The sequence below is a fragment of the Leguminivora glycinivorella genome, chromosome 11, assembly GCF_023078275.1.
Source record: "Leguminivora glycinivorella isolate SPB_JAAS2020 chromosome 11, LegGlyc_1.1, whole genome shotgun sequence".
Classification (NCBI taxonomy): Eukaryota; Metazoa; Arthropoda; class Insecta; order Lepidoptera; family Tortricidae; genus Leguminivora; species Leguminivora glycinivorella.
This window is the reverse complement of record NC_062981.1, coordinates 7884924-7904918: the sequence shown is the minus strand read 5'-3', so window position 1 is coordinate 7904918 and position 19995 is coordinate 7884924. Positions and strand designations below refer to the sequence as shown.

General features: G+C 37.5%; 1 protein-coding gene across 1 annotated transcript in view; it reads left to right on the top strand.

Annotated features, from left to right (window-relative positions):
• The window catches only part of LOC125230803 (MOXD1 homolog 1-like), a 132136-nt gene that overhangs the window by 45266 nt on the left and 66875 nt on the right, over positions 1 to 19995 (top strand). Inside the window, exon 2 of the mRNA XM_048136026.1 lies at positions 15448 to 15917. Coding sequence (XP_047991983.1) covers positions 15477 to 15917 — 441 coding nt within the window. The 5' untranslated portion in view covers positions 15448 to 15476. The remainder of the gene's footprint in view (positions 1 to 15447; positions 15918 to 19995) is intronic.

Below are 19995 nucleotides of genomic sequence, written 5' to 3'. Positions count from 1 at the left end.
CACCCAGGTAATGCCTGCACTGCGGTATTTGTGCATATTGAGCTTTCACGGTAATTTGCTGAGTTATGGACTATCTAGCGCAGTAATAGCACGAAACCGAATACACGAACTTGGTTCCTAGTAGGACCGCATATTTGCAAGAGGATAGGTATTTGTTACATACTTAGATAAGTATCTTCTGGGTAGCAGGTACGTTTACTGGTATTTTGCTGTCAGATATTCAAAACTTACTGTTGATTTTTGTGAGGTTTTTAATTAAAAGAGCGCTCACAGTTCACACGCAAAAAAGCCAGCACGTAAACCGAATAATGCCTCCAAACAGTTCTCAGTGAGAGCGTCTTAGGAGGTAGGTGCACATCTCTTGAACTGTGTATATCGTATCTAATGTAATTTTGTTTGTGCTTACTTCAGTTGTTTCTCCAATAAAGAAAAAAAAACATTAGACCTACTTGTCAAATAAGCGCTATATAGGCAAATAGGCGCCTTCCATATATTACGTCATGCAAAGTTTAGTTTTTTTTGTCACGACTTTTTTATCCCTTTAACATGGATTGTCACATTTCGTCCCCACCCCTCAACCTTAGTGTGTTTTCACATTATCTGATCCGATATCGGATGTAGGACCGAAATCCAATACATTTGATTTAAGGCGCCATCTTTGATCTTTATATTTGTCTTCCTTCCTACATCCGATATCGGATCGGATAATGTGAAAACGCACTAACGCTGATACTAATATGTGGAGAACCCTTAATAATATGTAGGTACCCAAGTATTAGTGAGCATTATTTCGGCATGTCATCACTCAAACCATTAACATGTCAGCTTCCATCATATTCGAAATGATCCTTGGTATGCGCGTTTCTAGAAGCACTAAAATAGATAATATACCTAGTGTAAGATTGATAGCGGATATGTTTTTGCGCCAAGCTATGCGTGTTGGCAGACGTGGTCAGAATAATTATCTATTGTTTACAGTTATTATTGAACTGTTATGTACAGTCGAACGAAGTCTTTATATTTTTTACCCCATCGTATACGATACTACCTCTAGAGTATAGTACTACCTCTAGAGTACATTAGAGTGCAGTAGAGACTACTCTATGACAATTTCTAGTAGATACTATAGTACTAACTATAGTATCTACTAGAAATTGTCATACAATGTAGAAGTTGAGAATGTAGCTTTCTGAGAATATTAAAAAGCGAATTCACCTTAATTATTATTGGCGAATGCAAATATCTGAACAGCCGATCAACTTTAGTTAAGAACGTACAGTCAACCAATTGGAACCCTAGGCCACTCTACAACCATGTCAAAATGACAAGCATTAAGAGATTTCTTACAATCTGATTTATAACGTCACTATGATAAAGTTCTACAGTGGCCTAGAGTTCCAATTGGTTAACTGTACTTATAGTTTTAAAGAAAAAGAGAAAGAAGATTAATTTCATCATAGCTTGCCAGAAATTATTTTCTCATTACAAAATCTTTATGTTCATTTAGCACCTAAAACTTTAAGTTAATATCTCAAGTTTGTAATGCAATGTCTGTGTAAAATAAAGGTTCTACGAAAATGTTTGCCACATTTTTTTTAAAAGAGTTTTTTTTACTGTTGAAATTGCAAGATAGTAAGTAACAAAATGCTAGACTAATAAATGAAAATAGTGCTACTTTAATACTAGTAAACATTTATATCGAATTAATTCATTCATATTAAGCGTGACGCTCAAACGTACTTTGGCAACAAATGGGTTATTGATACCCCAAATATAATTATATAATAAACGTCTTTAGTTCTAAAAATATCAAATATTATAAGCGTCCGGGATCTTAGCCTCAGGCTGCAAGAAAATTAGATCCAAACCAACACGATTCCGTTTTATCACATCCCAATATATCAAAGCATCGAATAACTACCGTATTCGAACATAACTTTTAAGATGTGAGTAAGGTGTCATTGCGATTTGATATTGATAGCGCCAAAAGTGACGTTTCTTCGAACAAAAACGTCCTATAGGACACTGGCTTAGCCCAAGTATTTAATATCTAATATTTGAGTTTCGAATCGGGTCATAAGGCTCCATATTACCGTCGGACAAATAATTTCGTTAGCCTCGTCTCCAATATTAATGTACAAAGATAACATACTTTGTTTATCAAACATACGTGTTTTTATAAGAAAAAGGCATCGGGTTACTTGATATTGAATATAAGACAATGGTGTTCTCGAAAGACAGAGCAGTTTTAAGACACAGGGTTCCGTGCTTCCGTGGTCCTTAGTTTTTGTTTGTTAAGAATAGTACATAGATTCGCCGATAGTTCGACGGTGAGATGATTGTTACTTTTACTTGAAATATCACTCCTCTATACAGTATGTGAACCAACGAAAACCATTTACTGAAGCCTGTTAATATTTAAGTTACACAGAGCAACTTTTACTATGGGACCAATACCCAAAACGCGAAATAAAAATTTACTCTCCCATAGGAAATACTTACTATAAAATAAAACTACCTATGAAACTGTCAGAAGATATTTTCGTGATTTCGGGGTTGATCCCATAGTAAAAGTTTCTCAGTATCACCTGGACATTTACGGGTTACAGTAAATGGTTTTCGTTAGTTTACATACTGTATTCTGACCGTAATTGCTTACTATCAGGTGTCCCGTCTGCTCGTTTGCCTGCTATATCGTAATAGTATTTTATGCAACAGGCGTTTAAAGGAGGTCAAAAAAGACGAGTGGCGTGGGTAACAATTTAAGGCGAAGCCGAAAATTGTTATTGAGACGCCACGAGTATTTTTTGACTCAGTTAAACACCGTTGCATACAATACTTTTTCAACGACCATGCACTTAGTTTTTAATAGTTTTCTTGAATAACTTTCGTGAAATTCACACTGTTTCTTCTATTTTGACTCAAAGGTTTGCACTGTCAGGTCGGCTGCCCAAAGCCTTCCCGTGCACGCCCGCAGTGTCGTTATAAGGCGTTGCCATGGGTAACCATGTTATGTTTGGCTCTGTAAAGAGCCAAACAATGCGTTTTCAGTTTTTTCGATACTGCGCGCATGCGCGGAAAGCCGGCGGACGCTAGCTTTGGGGAATAGACCTTTATGTAGGGTTTTAAAGATCTGTGCACGACCCTGTAAATGACGAAAACAGTTCGGGAGTAGAAAAAACAAATTAAGCAACAGGATACCTATATTATTCTGTCGTTTATTGAAATTATATTCCGATCGTATTTTATCACTCGATTAATATACATACGAATAAAATTAAATGGCGTTAAATTAAGAGAAGAAACGTTACATCGATTGAACTAATTCTCACGCTGGTTATAACTCTAAAAATACTCGTCTAACGTCTTGATGGAAATGCGAGCAGCAGTCTTTTTATTTTTCATAAATATCGACGGCTGATCGGAAAATTCGGCCCAACGTAAAGTTTATCATATTTAAACGAATAAATAGATAGATTAGATAGACAGGTTGGTTAGGTTGCCTTATATGCCCCAAAGGCAAACTCTAGAGACCATAGAGATCAAGAGAATGACAATTATGTTCTACGATATGCCCAGGAATTTCATGATCTGGCGGATATTACCAGCCTGCGACGGTCAAAACAACCTGTATGTGTTTATTATTCGGGTACAGATATATTTAGAAGGATATTTGCAATACCCAGAAATCCGTGTAACTGGTACTTTAGTTTGCATGCAAACTGGAATTCTTTGGTGTGTCTCGCTTACAATGTAACATTTACATAGTTATTACGCCACATAAATTCATATTGGCCCATTCCTTTAGTGAAGTTTAGTAAAGGAACCATTTGAATTCAAAGTGAGACCTGTGAGTTTATAAGTCGAAAACGCTTTCGTAAAACTTAAATTCAATTTTTAGGCTGTTGAGTTGAGACACTGTGTCTGGCGTTGTGTTATTGTTATTGTTGAATCAGGTCAGGTCTCTAATTCCCTCTGTATTTTAAATCTTAATTTTGACAAATCGAAATTGTATGTGTCTTGGCAAGGTCTTTGTGAGCGGCCAATAAAGACAAATATGTATCAGCAACCTAAAAATATTTTCAAATTACTGTGATGATTGAAAAACATCACAAAGGAAATGTTTCAAATAAATACAGAGATAAAAGCAACAGACCTCACTGCAATCCCTTTCACAATAGACTCTCTCAGGATATTTGCATCAATATGACCTTTTTAACAGTAATAGCACAGTACAGATAAAAACCTATCTGATGTAACCACTCGTGCGCAGCTAATTAGGCAAATTAAAATGGCACGTTTCATTAAAGCCGCGAAAAAGGGAAATGGTTACGATACGGTGAGCAATGGGAAATTATTGTTTAAATGACATGTGTAGGGATAAAAAAGATTTCTTCTCTTTATGAAACAAACGGGAATAAAAGTATCACTTGTTTCTTTGATATCACAATAAGTAGCATTTCACAGTTAGATCTTTGTCATAAGGCGTCATCCATATATTACGTCACAGTGTAAGGGGGGAGGGGTCATACTAAATGTGACAATCCCTGTTAAAGGGATACAAAAAAGCGTGACATAGGGGGGGGGGAGGGGTCCAAAAACCTGAAATTTGGTGTGACGTAATATGTGGATGATCCCTAAGCATGATTCATGTCTATTATTTAATGGAAACACAGTAATAAAATAGCCACCTACTTCAATAAAAAATATGAACGTGCTAAAAGTAAGTATAACTACTTTTAAGACAGAACGACTACAGTAACTTTCCAATAAATAGTGCTGAAAAAGTTCTATTATTTATGGTAAACTTTATTGCCGATATCTGTATAAATAGCTTTTTCTCATGAAAAAAAAAAAGATTAAACAGACTCATACTCATAAGCGTCTACCAAGTGTCTTTAGAATGTATTTTTGTGTCTACTCTACATACTAATCACACTAAAACATAATCACAAATACTAATCCTTATTTTTAGGTATTCTATAAAACCTGTTCCGCGTCGAGCTTTTTTAAACACGTCTTAGGAATAGAGCGGAAACGCCACAAAAACTGCCAATTGCTGGCACACCGGGCAGAACAAGGAAATTATTCAACCTTCCAAACTCACCCACTCGAAGAAACCAATATAACTGTGATCTCCAACTCAGAATGGTTTCCTAAAGACACAGATGTCTCACTGTACTGGTAAAGTTGTTAATGATACAGATGTCTCAGTGTAATGGCTTGAGAGGGATGGGAATATCGGCCAGAACGAGATCGGAGATCATTATCCACTTACAGGGAGGAAGTTGGAAACCGCTCCGGTAAACGGGCCATTTTTGTTGGTTTTGCTTTCGCGTCCATATGGGCCTTGGATGAGAATTTTAAAAGTGAGACAACCCAATGTGTTAGTAAAAATATGCTCATAAAACACCTTACTGTGCCGTACAATATAAAAAAAAAATGTTTAATGCAAATGCTGTCTTAGTAGAATATAAGTAGCACCTCCTTCTATATAAAGTTTACAAGTACTACTTGGCATGACAAACATAAATTAGAAATAATTTGACTCCAAAAGATTTAATAAAGAAAACCTACAAATTGAAGGCAGCACGTCATACTCAACGTTTACCTATTTGCCTTTAATTCCTTGTACGCTAAGGAAAAGATCAAGCTCTGAGAGCCATTCCCTAGAAAAGCGTATTCTCAATGTTACAAATATCTTCATTTCCTACAAACTAAAATAAAACTCCAAGAGATTACAATCCGTTTCAAAGTGTACGTGGAATTGATTGTAAGTTGGATTAAAATTAAATTAGGTTTGAAATGAAGCCGGGACGGAGATTGCAACTGCAATTAAACTTCAATTCAAAACGTAAATCCGATTGTTGTACTTTTACAAGATGCTCGACGAGACATTTTAAATGGTAACCCATTAAAACCGGACGAAGATATTTTTAAAGAGGAAGGTTAATGTTTAAAAGGAAGGAAGTATGTATTATTTATGATTTATGGATCACTTGGAGCAGATTAGTATTTGTAAACAGTCGCTAAATAGGTCTGACGATCAGTCCGCTGAACGGTAACACATTAAAGCTCTGGTTAATGGCGGATACTTTGTTCGTATCAGTACCAACTATGGAGACAGCCTATATATGACAGCTCGGCTATCCAAGGAAACCCGAGGTTTAGAAGAAAAAAAAGTGACAACACCGACGAACCAACACACTAACAGGTTGTTGCCGTGCACACCAAGTACCAATATACAAATATCAAATGCCTAAAATAATTACATTTTATTGACAGTCTTACCTCAGAAAATTATAGATTCTTGTTACATTATACAATAAATGTAAGAGCAAAACAGAAACTTTTGTTCAATGCGAATTTATTGATCTCGATATAAGTTTAATGACCAACAAAAAAGTGACACTAACCAATTTAGCTTTAAAAACTTCTCTGAAACCCGTGTATGTGTAATTAAAATTCCATGTCAACTAATCACTGGTCCAAAAATGTACCAGAAACAGTTTGCATTACATTCCATTTTTTTTGGGCTCCGTTTCCAAATACTGAATTTATTTGCTGGGTACCGATAATGTATTGAAGGTGTTTTAATTTGTTGCATTAGTGGTCGGTGCTTTTGAAGTTGTAAAAAGCAAGAACTCCGTAAGGATTAAGTGTTCAATAAGTGTTTAGGAGACGTCTCACTATGTTCTTTTGAAGAAAGCGCAAACCTACTTTAAGCCGACGAATGCAATTTGAATTTATCCAAAGAAAAACTTCAATTAGGATGGCACTCTAGAACTTTTGATAATTTTTTTTATTTTTTACGACTGGTCAATATGGTCAAAAATTGGTATTGATTTCAAACTTGCTAGCATCAAAACGTAAGTACGTACCTATGTTATTCTTAGCAGTCATTTATATAGGTACACCGACAATCGATATATCCAGTTTATATCGTATCTAGAGCTAATATGCATCGTAGTTAGTGGTTTTAAATATTTGAGAATGTTGTGTGTGTGTGATCAGTTTATCTTACTTTATAATATTAATAAACATCTCGAAGTGTCAATGACATGTATAAATGTTAATGTTAGGATTGTTAGGTTACCACTTGACTCTTTGAGTAGTCGGTAGTGCGTTTACATCCTAGTGTATTATTATATGGAGAGCACGTCGGTTCATTAATTCGTTCACAGTTGAAGTGTTAATGACAGATATCGCATCTCGCCAAGGGATAATTGTTCTTATGACAGTAATTTTGCGAAATTACTCTTCATTCGCAACCGTAATTGTATGTCTACGTTGACTATTCGATTTTTTTATTGGGTTTGTTCCCCTTTCTTTGATTACACTTGAAGTAATTTGGAATAAGTATGTAATGCTTTCTATTATCAGTTCTTAGAACTATACACCTACATATGTATGTACTTTATATTGAACTAGTTAAGCCAGTTCTGAAAAAAGAATCGCAGATGCATCATCAATTCATCATATTCCAAGTTTCCAACTGATAGAGAAATATCGATTTTTGATCTCTGCGGTAGGTCCAAGAAATCAACGCCCTCAACGGACTTCAATGCAGTACTTGTGTCATAATCCTTAACTTAGGCAAACCAACTGTTACATTTTACAGAGCGGTGAAATCTCAGAGCGTATATGACTTTTTTTTTTCACCAAAAGCTGCAGTTCTCGTTTTCGGCCGTTTATTATTCAAGAAGTCGTACATCACACATGGGACATTAATATGATTTATCCCAGAGATGTGAGATACAATTGCAAACCGCGCGATCCAAGGTGCCTCGGTAACAGATGGAGCGTGGGATTTTTTGTTTGAAATGAGAGCGTGTTCGGTTTAGGACCCGTAAGGAAATTATGAAAACCTTAAATATATCTGATTAAAAAAAAAAAACAGATAGATAAGAGTTTTGGTTTTATCTAACTATATGAGGTGCTTGTTTTCTACTAGCTCAACAGTCAATGGGAAATGAAATAGACACAATTCTAGGGATTGACAGGGCTATGATAATTATATCTGGAAACTATTTTTGGACTCATTGGACAATGGACATCCGAAACTGCATAGGCATGAAACTGGGGTGGCTAGATTGATAAAGAGACTCGTTTAAACATATATTGAATCTCAGAGAAAAGAAAAAGGTCGATGTAACTTACTCTTAAAATTCCAATGCCTGTATATTTCAATCTGTGGTCTAAACACTGAACATAATATGTATTAAAGTTAGGAGTAGTGCGAAACAGACATAATCACTTTAAATCACGTATTGCGGTAAGGGGGAACAACCACAAATGGAGCAAATGTGGAATGTGGGTAAGTAGAGCAGTGATGGTGTTGATCATCTAAATGTGTTCGTACTTCCCCTTTTATATTCTGTTTGTTCAAGTAATATTATGTATGTCATATTTCAGCCGCACTCACTTTAATTAAGGAAGTAAGGAAAGGATAGGGTGGATGGACTGTGATGATATGAAAAGAAAGAATTTGAACGATGAGATGACGAACAACAGAGAGGCAATGTTTGGCAAATCCAGACATGCATCTATACGGCGCCGACCGCAAGTAGGAAAAATCAAGTAAATGATGATAATGACTCACAATTCATTCTTAGAATAATAATAAATAGGTAATAATAAATAAATATCTATATATATATTATCCAGGGTGACAGTTTGAGTCCATTATGGTTCTGCCTAGCTCTGAATCCCCTCAGCACGCTGCTGAAGGATTCTGGGCTAGGTTGCCGGCTTCGGAGAGAGGGTGAAGTCATCTCTCACCTTCTATACATGGACGATCTCAAACTATTTGCACCGAACACCCAAGACCTGATGGTGCTATTGAAAACCACAGAAGTTTTCGTGCTATTGAAAACCACAGAAGTTTTCAGTACCGCCATCAGAATGGAGTTTGGTGTCGATAAGTGTGCGGTCATGCATGTACAGCGGGGGGAGGTTGTAAATTCAGAAAATTTACAACTTTCTGAGACGATGTCGTTCAGATCTATCTCTGAATCAGAAACCTATAAGTACCTTGGTATGTCACAGTCGTTGGGTATTGAGGATGTTGGCATTAGACGGTCGGTGAAGGAGCGCTTTTTCAGTCGGCTCACAAAAGTCCTTAACAGTCTTTTGTCAGGAGGCAACAAAGTGCGCGCCTTTAACGCCTGGGTAATGCCTCTACTCACATACTCCTTTGGCATACTACGGTGGACCCAGACTGAACTGGACGCCCTGGATCGGAGGGTCCGCTCACTGCTTACCACACACCGTATGTTACACCTGCGCTTGTCTGTTATGAGATTGTACATCCCACGGAAGTGCGGAGGTCGAGGCTTCCTAAACGCCAAAGATCTTCACAACCGTGAGGTGTACAATCTCAGGAATTACTTCCTTAACAACGAGTGTGGGATGCATCGTGATGTGGTGGCAGTGGACGGAAACCTCACGCCGCTCTCCTTGGCGAAACAGAACTGGCGCAAACCTGTGGTACTAAGTACTGCGGACCGCAAGGCGGTATGGGAGAGCAAGCAGCTACACGGGCGGTTCTACAAGGCCCTCACGGGACCCGATGTAGATCTGCTCGCATCGGTGAACTGGTTACGATTCGGGGACCTCTTCGGAGAAACCGAGGGTTTTGCCTGTGCAATTGCGGACGAAGTTATGATGACGAACAACTACCGGAAATATATCCTGAAGGACGGTACGGTCGACATTTGTCGGGCATGCCGCCGTCCCGGAGAGTCACTCAGGCATATCATTTCCGGTTGTTCTCATCTAGCTAACGGCGAGTACTTGCACAGACATAATCTCGTAGCCAGGATCATTCACCAGCACTTCCTCTTCAATACGGCCTTGTGGACCGCGAAGTACCGTACTACAAGTACTTACCTGCGCCAGTTCTCGAAAATGGTCGTGCCACGCTCTATTGGGATCGATCTATTATCACTGACAGGACTATTGTAGCCAATAAGCCTGACATTGTGATAATAGATCGACTGCAACGCCGGGCCGTGCTCGCTGACATCACCATCCCCCATGATGAGAATCTCGTGAAAGCCGAGAAGGACAAGTCCAGTAAGTACCTAAACTTGGCTCACGAGATAACCGCCATGTGGGATGTTGATTCAACGATCATTGTTCCGATAGTCGTTTCAGCGAACGGTCTCATAGCGAAGAGTCTCGACCACCATTTTAAGAGACTCTCGCTAGGTGGATGGATCAAGGGCCAGATGCAGAAGGCGGTGATCTTGGACACGGCGCGGATAGTCCGACGGTTCCTCTCTCTGCAGCCCTAACCACCGGCAGCTTGGGCCCTGCCCCGCTGCTGGCGGCACCCTAGGTTAGGTTTTTTATAATGTGTTTATATGTTTTATATTGTTTTGTAAGTGTTATTTTTATTTTACTTTTATACTCATATTGTACAAAACCTAACTTAAGAAGGAAGATAAATAAAGGAAATTATAAATATTAAAAAATATTATAGCACATTCTTACACAAGTTGACTGAGTCCCACGGTAAGCTCCAGAAGGATTGTATTGTGGGTACTCAGACAACGATATACAATTATACATAATATACAAAAATACTTAAATACATAGAAAACATCCATGAATTACGAACAAATACCTATAGAATTGTTGAATATAGTACATTATTTGGATACGAGTATATAACCCTATTAAATATCCAATATCTGGGCAACCGAGCTTCGCTCGGTTCTGTTTCGTATCCTTGACATGTGTCGCCATCTAGTTCAAAAATGAATAGTACCTACATCGAGCGAAAGAATTCTCAGCCTTAACAACACAACTACTCCACATGAGATGGCGCGCATTTCGCCACAAAAACTCAAATAGTGTATTTTCTATTCGTTTTAGCCTTGACCTGTGTCGCCATCTAGTGTATGCAATAAATAGTACTTACATCGACCGAAAGAATTCTGTCTTAACAGTACAACTACTGCACACGAGATGGCGCGCGAAGAAAAACGCATGAAAACTCGAAAATTCGCGTTTTCCGGGACCTAAGGATAAGTTAGACCGATTTTTCACCCCCAAAAACCCCCACATAACAAATTTCTGCGAAATCGTTAGAGCGGTTTCCGAGATCGTCAGTGTAAATAAATATATATATAAATAAATAAATAAATAAATAAATATACAAGAATTGCTCGTTTAAAAGTATAAGATAATACACAATAGTGCGGAACCCTGAAAGTTTAAATGGAGCGCTCTTCCTTGCGTATTTCTGCAAGCCCCCGCTTTGATTTAAAGTCCACGCAAAAACTTGAATTACTTATTGTAAGCGGAAGCTGTATAAATACCTCAAAACAGGTTTTTGTAATCTTACAGTAAAATCAGAGCAGAGCGAAAAGCGAGTTTTTAACCAATTGCGGCCAGACCAGAAGTAAATACTAAATACATATGATTTTGGCAGTCTAAGAATCACCTGCATCAACCAGCAACCACTATAATTATGCGTTTTCACACTATCCTATCCGATATCGGATGTCGGAAGGAATTTAATGGAAATAATCCAAGATGGCGCCTGCAATATACAGTCGACTACAAAGAGATGTATAAATTTTTTCTCCTTATTGCATTATAGTACGATGAAAAAGTGGATACATCTCTTTGTAGTCGACTGTATGGCATATTGGTCCTACATCCCATGTCGGATCGGATAATGTGAAAACGCACTAACATGAATGGGAATTGCACACAGTCTATACGCCTGCACGCCAACTCTGTTCCCATTCCATACAAGTTGTAGTTACCAAACCCCATGTAACTGATTTTGTACTGTTTAGTATGTAAGTGTCATATTCTTTTTCTTTTTGGTTGCAATAAATGCCTTTTCTTTCTTTCTTTCTTTCTTTCTTTCTTTACGCACAGTCACAGCACAGTCTGTCTGCCCTAACATCACCAGTGAACTATGAATTTCCATACATAAAATATTGCGAACGGTGACAGACGCATAGGGGTATTTCACTACAAAAGCTGGCCATTAGTCGATATAAATAAGTAAGAATAAAAATAAATTAAAATAGCATATTTGGATTGACACAATGAAACTACTTATAAAAATGTATATAAATAATTTTTCACCACACCAACTGGTAAAGTCTTACTTTGCTATTCGAAGACAGATAGCAAAAGTGCATTTTATCCATTGCATTTACTTATAAATGATGATTTTGAATCATAAATTGAATAAATTAATGAATTTGATTTAATTTGATGTTTTATAGTCAGTATTTTGTTCGTGTTGGTGTGGTGAAAAATTTTGTGTTTCACTCGGCGGTAAAGTTTGTTTAACCTTCGTGCCTTGAAACCCTCGCAACGCTCAAGATTCCACTTTTTGAACCACTCGCTACGCTCGAGGTTCAATATTGGAATCTTTCGCTTGCTCGGGTATCAATATTGGCACGTGCGGTTAAACAACAATTTTGCCCCCTTGTAAAACAAATAACTATTGGCCAGCTTTTTTAGTCAAATACCCCTATGTGAGACGGTTAGATGTGACTCAAATTATAAATCTGTATATTTGTATGTACTTATGTAGGTATGTCTCGTGCGTTCAACTGCAGCTTTGAAACTTTGAGCCGATTTTGATGAATGAGCTGTCAACTCCCACCTGAGTTGCGATTTGTCCTATATTTTGATCGTATCGAAAAAGGGTCGGCTTAAAATTCCGTATTATAAATTCCAGTATTTTTTATTACGTCGGCCAAATTTTAACGAAATCAATTTAGTCTTTGATACAGTCTTCAATTCCACAATAAAAACATTTTTTTCACTTAGAATTATTCCGTATATTTTCACTGCCTTTTTATTACCATCTCTAAAGTAGAAAGGGGCATAAAGGGCTGCGTTTTTGTTAGGCAAAGGGCTTACGTTGATTTTACGACTGTTTTTGCATAAAACTCTGAAAATATGGTTTTATGGAGTACTGTTTGCCGTACGGATTGATCATATTGGTTAGCAAATAGCTTGAAAACGGGTAAATATTTAAGGGGTTCATTTTGTGTACTTTTGGCACGTGTTTCAGCGATTTGTTTGAGTTATTAATTTGAAGGAAATTGTAAACATTCGCAGCTTATGAGCTCTGGTTCCAATTAGTGGAGAGGAATATGTTTTTAATCAATACATGTTTATATGGAGTGGAACCAAAGCGGGCGGGTTTTACGTGTTGTGTGCGTAATTCATTGTTTTATGGGTAAGTAAACGTGTTATAGCTTAATTAGATTGAAATCTGTAATTTTAACTTGAAATGTATTTAATGCATTCTGTGAGAATGTCTCTTACGATATGTTGCCTTACAATACAACTTCAATGAAATATGCAAAGCTCGGCAATGTACTCCCAATTTTTTATCCAAGCCGTGAACTATTGTCAGACAAGAAATGTTTTTTTTTGTTTTTGGAAGTATTAGAACAAACTTATTTCAAAAGGGCCGGTCATTCTCGTGGAATGTCTCATTTTATTTATAATAATAGGTACGTTAGTAAATTATTCTCTTTGAGTTGGTTTAATTGTAATGAATGGCATGATAGTAGTTGCCTTCTTAGCTTTGCCAGTTTTCTCTAAAATAATAGGTGTAAAATATTAGTCATCAATAGCTAAATCAAACAACTTTCTTAAATCCATCCACATCTAAAATTTAAAACGCAAACACCCAACAGCGAACAAGGAATAAAGCACCTAATATAGAGTGTGCTCTCAGTTTTATGGGACCAATGACTCGGAGCGCCGAATTGTGACTAGTATGCTAATGGGCGATTAGTCACCACTATTTGTTTATTACAAGACTTGAACACATAACTACTATGTATATTCATTGGAAATGCATTATTTTCTTATGTGCACTGCCAAGGAGTGGAATTCCTTGCTGGCGTCTATATTTCCGAGCTCATATAACCCGGCAACCTTCAAGTCAAGGGTGGACTCTGGACAGGCATCTTCTGGGCGAGCTCACTCCATCGTAGGCCACGTCTTTGCCTTTGGCTAGTCTGTGGCCAAGAGTAAGCCCATTTATAATTAAAAAAAAACCTCACGTTGATTCGTTTTAGGAGTATAAATGATTTTTAGAACCGACAATACTAGCCGCCACAGTGACACTCAATGAGTAGTTTCTTTGAGTAGAAGAATATAAGTAGGCCGGATTCAGAAAAGCATTTTTTACGCGTCTATGTTTGTGTTACAATAGACTATAGTGATACATTTGATTTTTACATTTTAATTTTGATCTATAAGTACCTACGTACGTTCGCGTATACCTACGCTCGCTCACGCGCATGAGTCGATAAAGTCTGAGTCTGAAACTGCTCTTAGATAATGTAACAATCATTATATTTAACAAATAGCTGTGACCGTCGTTGGTAGATCCTATTTTTAACCCTCGACGCAAAAACGACTGGGTGTTATAAGTTTTACGTGTCTGTCTGTCTGTCTGTGGCATCGTAGCTCCCGAACGGATGAACCGATTTAGATTTTTTTTTTATTGTCTGAAAGCTGAGTTAGTCGGGAGTGTTCTTAGCCATGTTTCATGAAAATCAGTTTACTATGTCGCGGTCGGGGGTTTTTTCAAAATATTAATTTTGTGGTTAGGTTATAACTGCATTATTTTTATCATAGCTACGTTTACTAATAGTCGCTTTCAAGATATGTTCAATTGTTCATCTTTCAAGTATTCTATAAAAGTTATACCCTTATTTTCCTCAATTCATTGATATCTTTGGTTCCTCTTTACAAGTCTACATCAGTATAATAATGACACTCAACACGTCAATTCACATGTTAATTTTCCAAACCCGATCATATGATGTTCCATATCTCTAAAACTGCCATTACCTCCCGCTGCCAACCTCGTTATCCACTGTAATCACGCGTTAATACCCTAGTAGGGGCCTAACTCCGGAAATAAGACCCGTTTAATGATTACATCCGCGCCGCGTGCTATAATTTTTATTATCTTATTAGTTGCGTATCATCAGGTTTTGGGGGCCATGTTTTAATTTAAGTGCATCAGTATACTTTTTTTAAGGAATACAAGTTTTTTTCTCACGAGCTACTTCATTAAGACGACGCTATGTACATTTTGACGAGATTCCTGTCGATATATCTCAGCAATTCCAAGGCTGTCTAATTGGTGAATTGTTTGTTTATTTATGATATCTACTTTAATTTTGTAGTTGCCGATACACGATTCATTATTTTTTATAAAAAAGATAATCGTCTCAAGGATGCCTTTTTTCACCTACTTGTGAAACATGAACAGTAGATGTGATATTTCGATTAGCACAAGTATATTTACTACGCGCGAAATATCGGGATGGGCGCGGGTTTTGGGAGTCAAGCAAGCAAGCGCCGCATTTTAAGATTTTATTCTTAAAGGATGCGTCACCATAACCAATTATTTATTTGCTTTTATTTTTGTTTCAGGACTGATGAGCGGATAACAAAAAGAAAAAATGCGTCTGCAAACAGTGATAACGTTAGCCGCGATTTTGACATGTGATGCCAAGTTACCGACGCACAAAAGCCACATTCAACCAAACGAATTGCCTCCAAATCCGACACAGAACGCCCAAGCGTTACGACTATTAGATGTCCAAGCGAAGAGTGCTAAAACTAGTCGAATTGTGAATGAGTATAAGCCGAGACATAGGCGAGATGTGTTTGATTCAAAAGTTTATAATGAATCTAGTTTAACATGGGCGCATTCAGAGCGACTAGATGAGAATGGGGATGTGGTGCTCCGATGGGTCAATTCAGATTCGAGTATTACCTTTCGGGTTGAGGCGCGCACCCGTGGCTACGTCGGGATCGGGTTCAACTCTGCGAGGAATATGCGAGGGGCGGATTTGCTCGTCGCTTGGGTCGATGATAGGAACAATCACGCGCATGTTTTGGTAAGTGTGATCACTTTTACGAGTATTTCTTGTATTTTATAGTTTTGTTATAGTTTTACCAAAGGTGGTAGTGATATTGATAGCCTCATCAGTGACAGTTTTATTTAAATATCTTTATTTCATAGACTTTACGTTAGAGGTTAAAAATAAAACTTGCACTAACTCTAACTAGGTGTACACGATAGAGCCTTTTGTAAAGCACGTGGTCGAGTGCCCTAGACATTAAATTTACCCAAATTCGCTAACACCGTAAACGCGATTTACGCGATATGACTTTGATAACACATTTGAGTGATATGTATAGTGATATGTATTGCCTGTGTGGTGACGGGTTAAGAATTTCACCACCCCCTTTCTTCCCATGGGTGTCGTATAAGGCGACTATGGGATATGGGTTAAATTGTGGCGTAGGCGAGAGGCTGGCAACCTGTCACTGCAATATCACAGTTTCGTTTTCTTTCAACCCCTTATTTGCCAAGAGTGGCACTGAAGCTTTAGTAGTTTCATGTGCTCTGCCTACCCCTTTATGGGATACAGGCGTGTTTGTATGTTTGTATGTATGTATAATTAGAGTTTTGAATGATTCACGATTATTTTCATTAGACTTATATTGACCGGGATATAGACCGTGATTACCTATTTGATTTTTGTCGAGCTCGAGAGCGGGAGAATATCGGGAGCTCGACAAAAATCAAAAAGGTCTATATCCCGGTCAATATAAGTCTTATGTATAAACTTTAAAAGCGTGTTTTGATACCTTTATTCGCGTAACTGTGTAGATGTAACTGAATTCCAATACGCTCGACTCAAATCACGCCCAAGTTTCGGTACGTTACAATACACCTGTCGCCCATTCCCACGTGGCCGGTGGTCGATTCAAGGATTATGTCGTAAACTTCGTTTTGGGGCCATTAAACAGCGTGATGCAGGTAATTAGTACATAATGTACAGTCAACAACACAGCTGTGAATACAAAGTTCCAAGAACATGTATACAGAACTTTATCGCCTGTACATTAAGGTGTGTATACATAATTTTGACACTGTATTCACAGCTGCGCTGTTGACTGTTATACGTGTGTGTCGCTCGTTAAATTGTTCTGATCTGAGATTGTCTCACAGAGTCCAACGATTTATAATGAGTTTATTTGCATATATAATTGGTACCTATCTGCAACATACCGCACAAATATCTAATACGTTTTTAGGGTTCCCTTATCACGGCACTATTTTGTACTACTAGTACTTTCAATACTGCTGCTAAAATACGCAGGATATAAATTTATATTTTAGTACGTTGTTGGTTGTTGCTGAGTGTATCCTAAATCCTGTTTTAATTTTCAATTTTCAAAATCGCGCCTTCGAAGTAATCCCAACCTTCAAAAAAGGTAAAATAAAAAAATAATGGTCACATACGTAAAAACATAAACGTATTATAGAAATTCGCTTTATCTTATTTGACATTGAATTACGATGACAGATCGGACTCTGGCGAATCTGATAACTTAACGTAATCGGATCTCCATAAAAACTGTTCGACATCAAAAATGTCTCTATCTTTTGAAAAAACGATCAACCGAAATACAGTTGCCAAAATGATTTTACCATCCGGAATACCATCTGTATGTTTTGAAGCACAAGGGCGATTTTGAGACGCTTTTTTTTAGGAAAAAGACAGGGTAAGGTAACCTAGCCCCGCTTACGGTTCGTAAGCATAAGTATAGTAGCTCGCTCTCTCTATCACTCTTCTAGTGTCGCGACAGAGCCAGACTGCGTTTCGACCGCCACGTAGCATTAACGATTGTCACTTCGGCTAGACTGGTCTGCGGTTTCGTTAGCCATGTCAACGGCTGGGAATCGAACCGGAACGTTTGGCGGGTCTTGTCTCTTGTTTTACAAATTTGATAATGTATTATACTTGCACACTATGTTACGCCAGTTTTCGTAGCTGTAATAGTTTTGGGCTGGTTCCTACTTATTTGCTACATGGTTTAATGAAATGACAGATAGGGTATACTGCGAAGCGAAATAGGCAAGAATAAATTAGGTACCACTTTAAAACGTCAAATTCGTCACTTCTGTGTAGGCTACTAGGCTAGATCAGATTACCGATATGTGACTACACGGCTACTCAAGAAGCATGGGAAATTCCATGTAAAGATTGCTCTTAATAACTCGTATTCATACTAATTATACTTTTAATGAAGTCACGTGGTTCGCGTTCGTGCGTGGCATGCGCAGCAGGGTGTTTCCGTTAGCTCTTTCATCCGAAGTCAAACTGTTTCAATGTTACTTATTATGGTAGTTGTTGTCGAATTAGTTTTTAGGAGTTCTAATGTAACGTGTGAAACATCGTGAAAATTATCTGGCGCTCCGTTGATTAAATATAAGTTAAAAAGCTCGTTTGAGCACAATAAAGTACTTAACTTACTATACCTAAGTATGAGTAGTACATAAGACCTGTGTTTGTCGCATGTTAATGCACTGCACTTATGTATTTAGACTTTGGTTTGTACCAAACACATGTAAATTTTGAACTTATTGTAGAAGTACCATCTGAGTGCTTACCTACGTAACTACATAATTATATTCATTTTCAGGTTCAAAATGGATTAAACTAATTCCATTTCCCACTAGTAGTTTCAACACCCAGGAGCACCCCAGAGATTAAAACTTTGGAGATTAGACGCAGCAAGTTGCAGGAATATTTGCATACGGAATGCACTATCCTAAGCTAAATGTATGCCAGATGCTAGTCTCGTCTACCTTCAGACGTATTTGTTCGTACATGTATGAATACATACATAAATGCGCATTTTCCCTGTTCTATTGCACCTGCTGCATAAATAGATGTATATTTGTGGTGGTTAACATTAAATACTTTGTGTGCTTATACGTTAGAAAACATATGCAGCTGGGATATGATGATAGATACGAATAGAATAGGAAGTTTGTATGTTGTTAGTTTTTGTTTCTCGTACGACGACGAGCGAAGCGAGGATGTTAGTTATCTTGCAATTTTGACACAGCCGACGTTGTATTAAAGATAATTATCGGTTTTAAATCGGTTCTGGTGTACCTGATCTATTCTGTAAAATATAATCCTCAATTTTTACAAAAAAAAAACTACCAAAAATGTACTTACGAAATAATGATTTGTATAATCGTATACTCATAAATACTCATTCTTAAATTATTTTGGGCTTTCCGTGCCGTTCGAATAACTTTCAAGCGTATACAATTATATTCCAGTTAAATTAGAACCAAACGTAAGGTATAAGTTTGCGATGCAATTTACCAATCTCATTCATACTTAAGTCACCCTACAAAGCGGTTCCAACTTCGATATGAATACAAAAGGCAATGATATGGTCCCATTAGAAATACAATGCTGTTCCGAAGTTTTAATCGGGCGGATACGGGGCCTTGTTCCCATGGCTTGATCGGCCTCCAACGACCAACTTAAATAGACCTGTTAAATTGAAATAGATGACGAATCAAGTAAAGAAAAAACGTCTAAGTCTTCAAGTGGCGTAGCTCGTATGTTGGAACATAGTTGGCGGCCTAGAGGCTACCTGGCCACGCCACGGCAGTAGGTACCTATCCCAGTTTCTGAGTAGATCTTATGAGATTTACTATAGTAAACTATTATATTTTTACATAAGAAACAACCACAACGCAAAAATTATTTGAGCCAGTAGCTGCTTTTTAACGATTATGCTGAGCACAAAGTTTAATAACGATTTATATAATTTTCTACCATTTGAGGCCTGTTGTCGTCTAGACTATTAGGCGGTCCTAGCCAGACAATCGTTGATAGAATACGCTAATCTTTTGCCTTTCCGTAGCATCTGCTATTCCGATAGATCTTATCTTTTCGTTTGACAGTTGTTGATGTAAGATTGTTATCTTTGCAAGGTCTCCTGTTATTAAAAAAAAAAAAAAAAAAATATTTTTATTCTTTAGCACATAAACTGTTTACAGTAGCAGGGTAGATGTCTCTTTTTAAGTATCTGAAGATACTTGTGATAAGAGACACCGCTCTTTCGTAATAGTACTTATCTTAATTAATAAGGTGA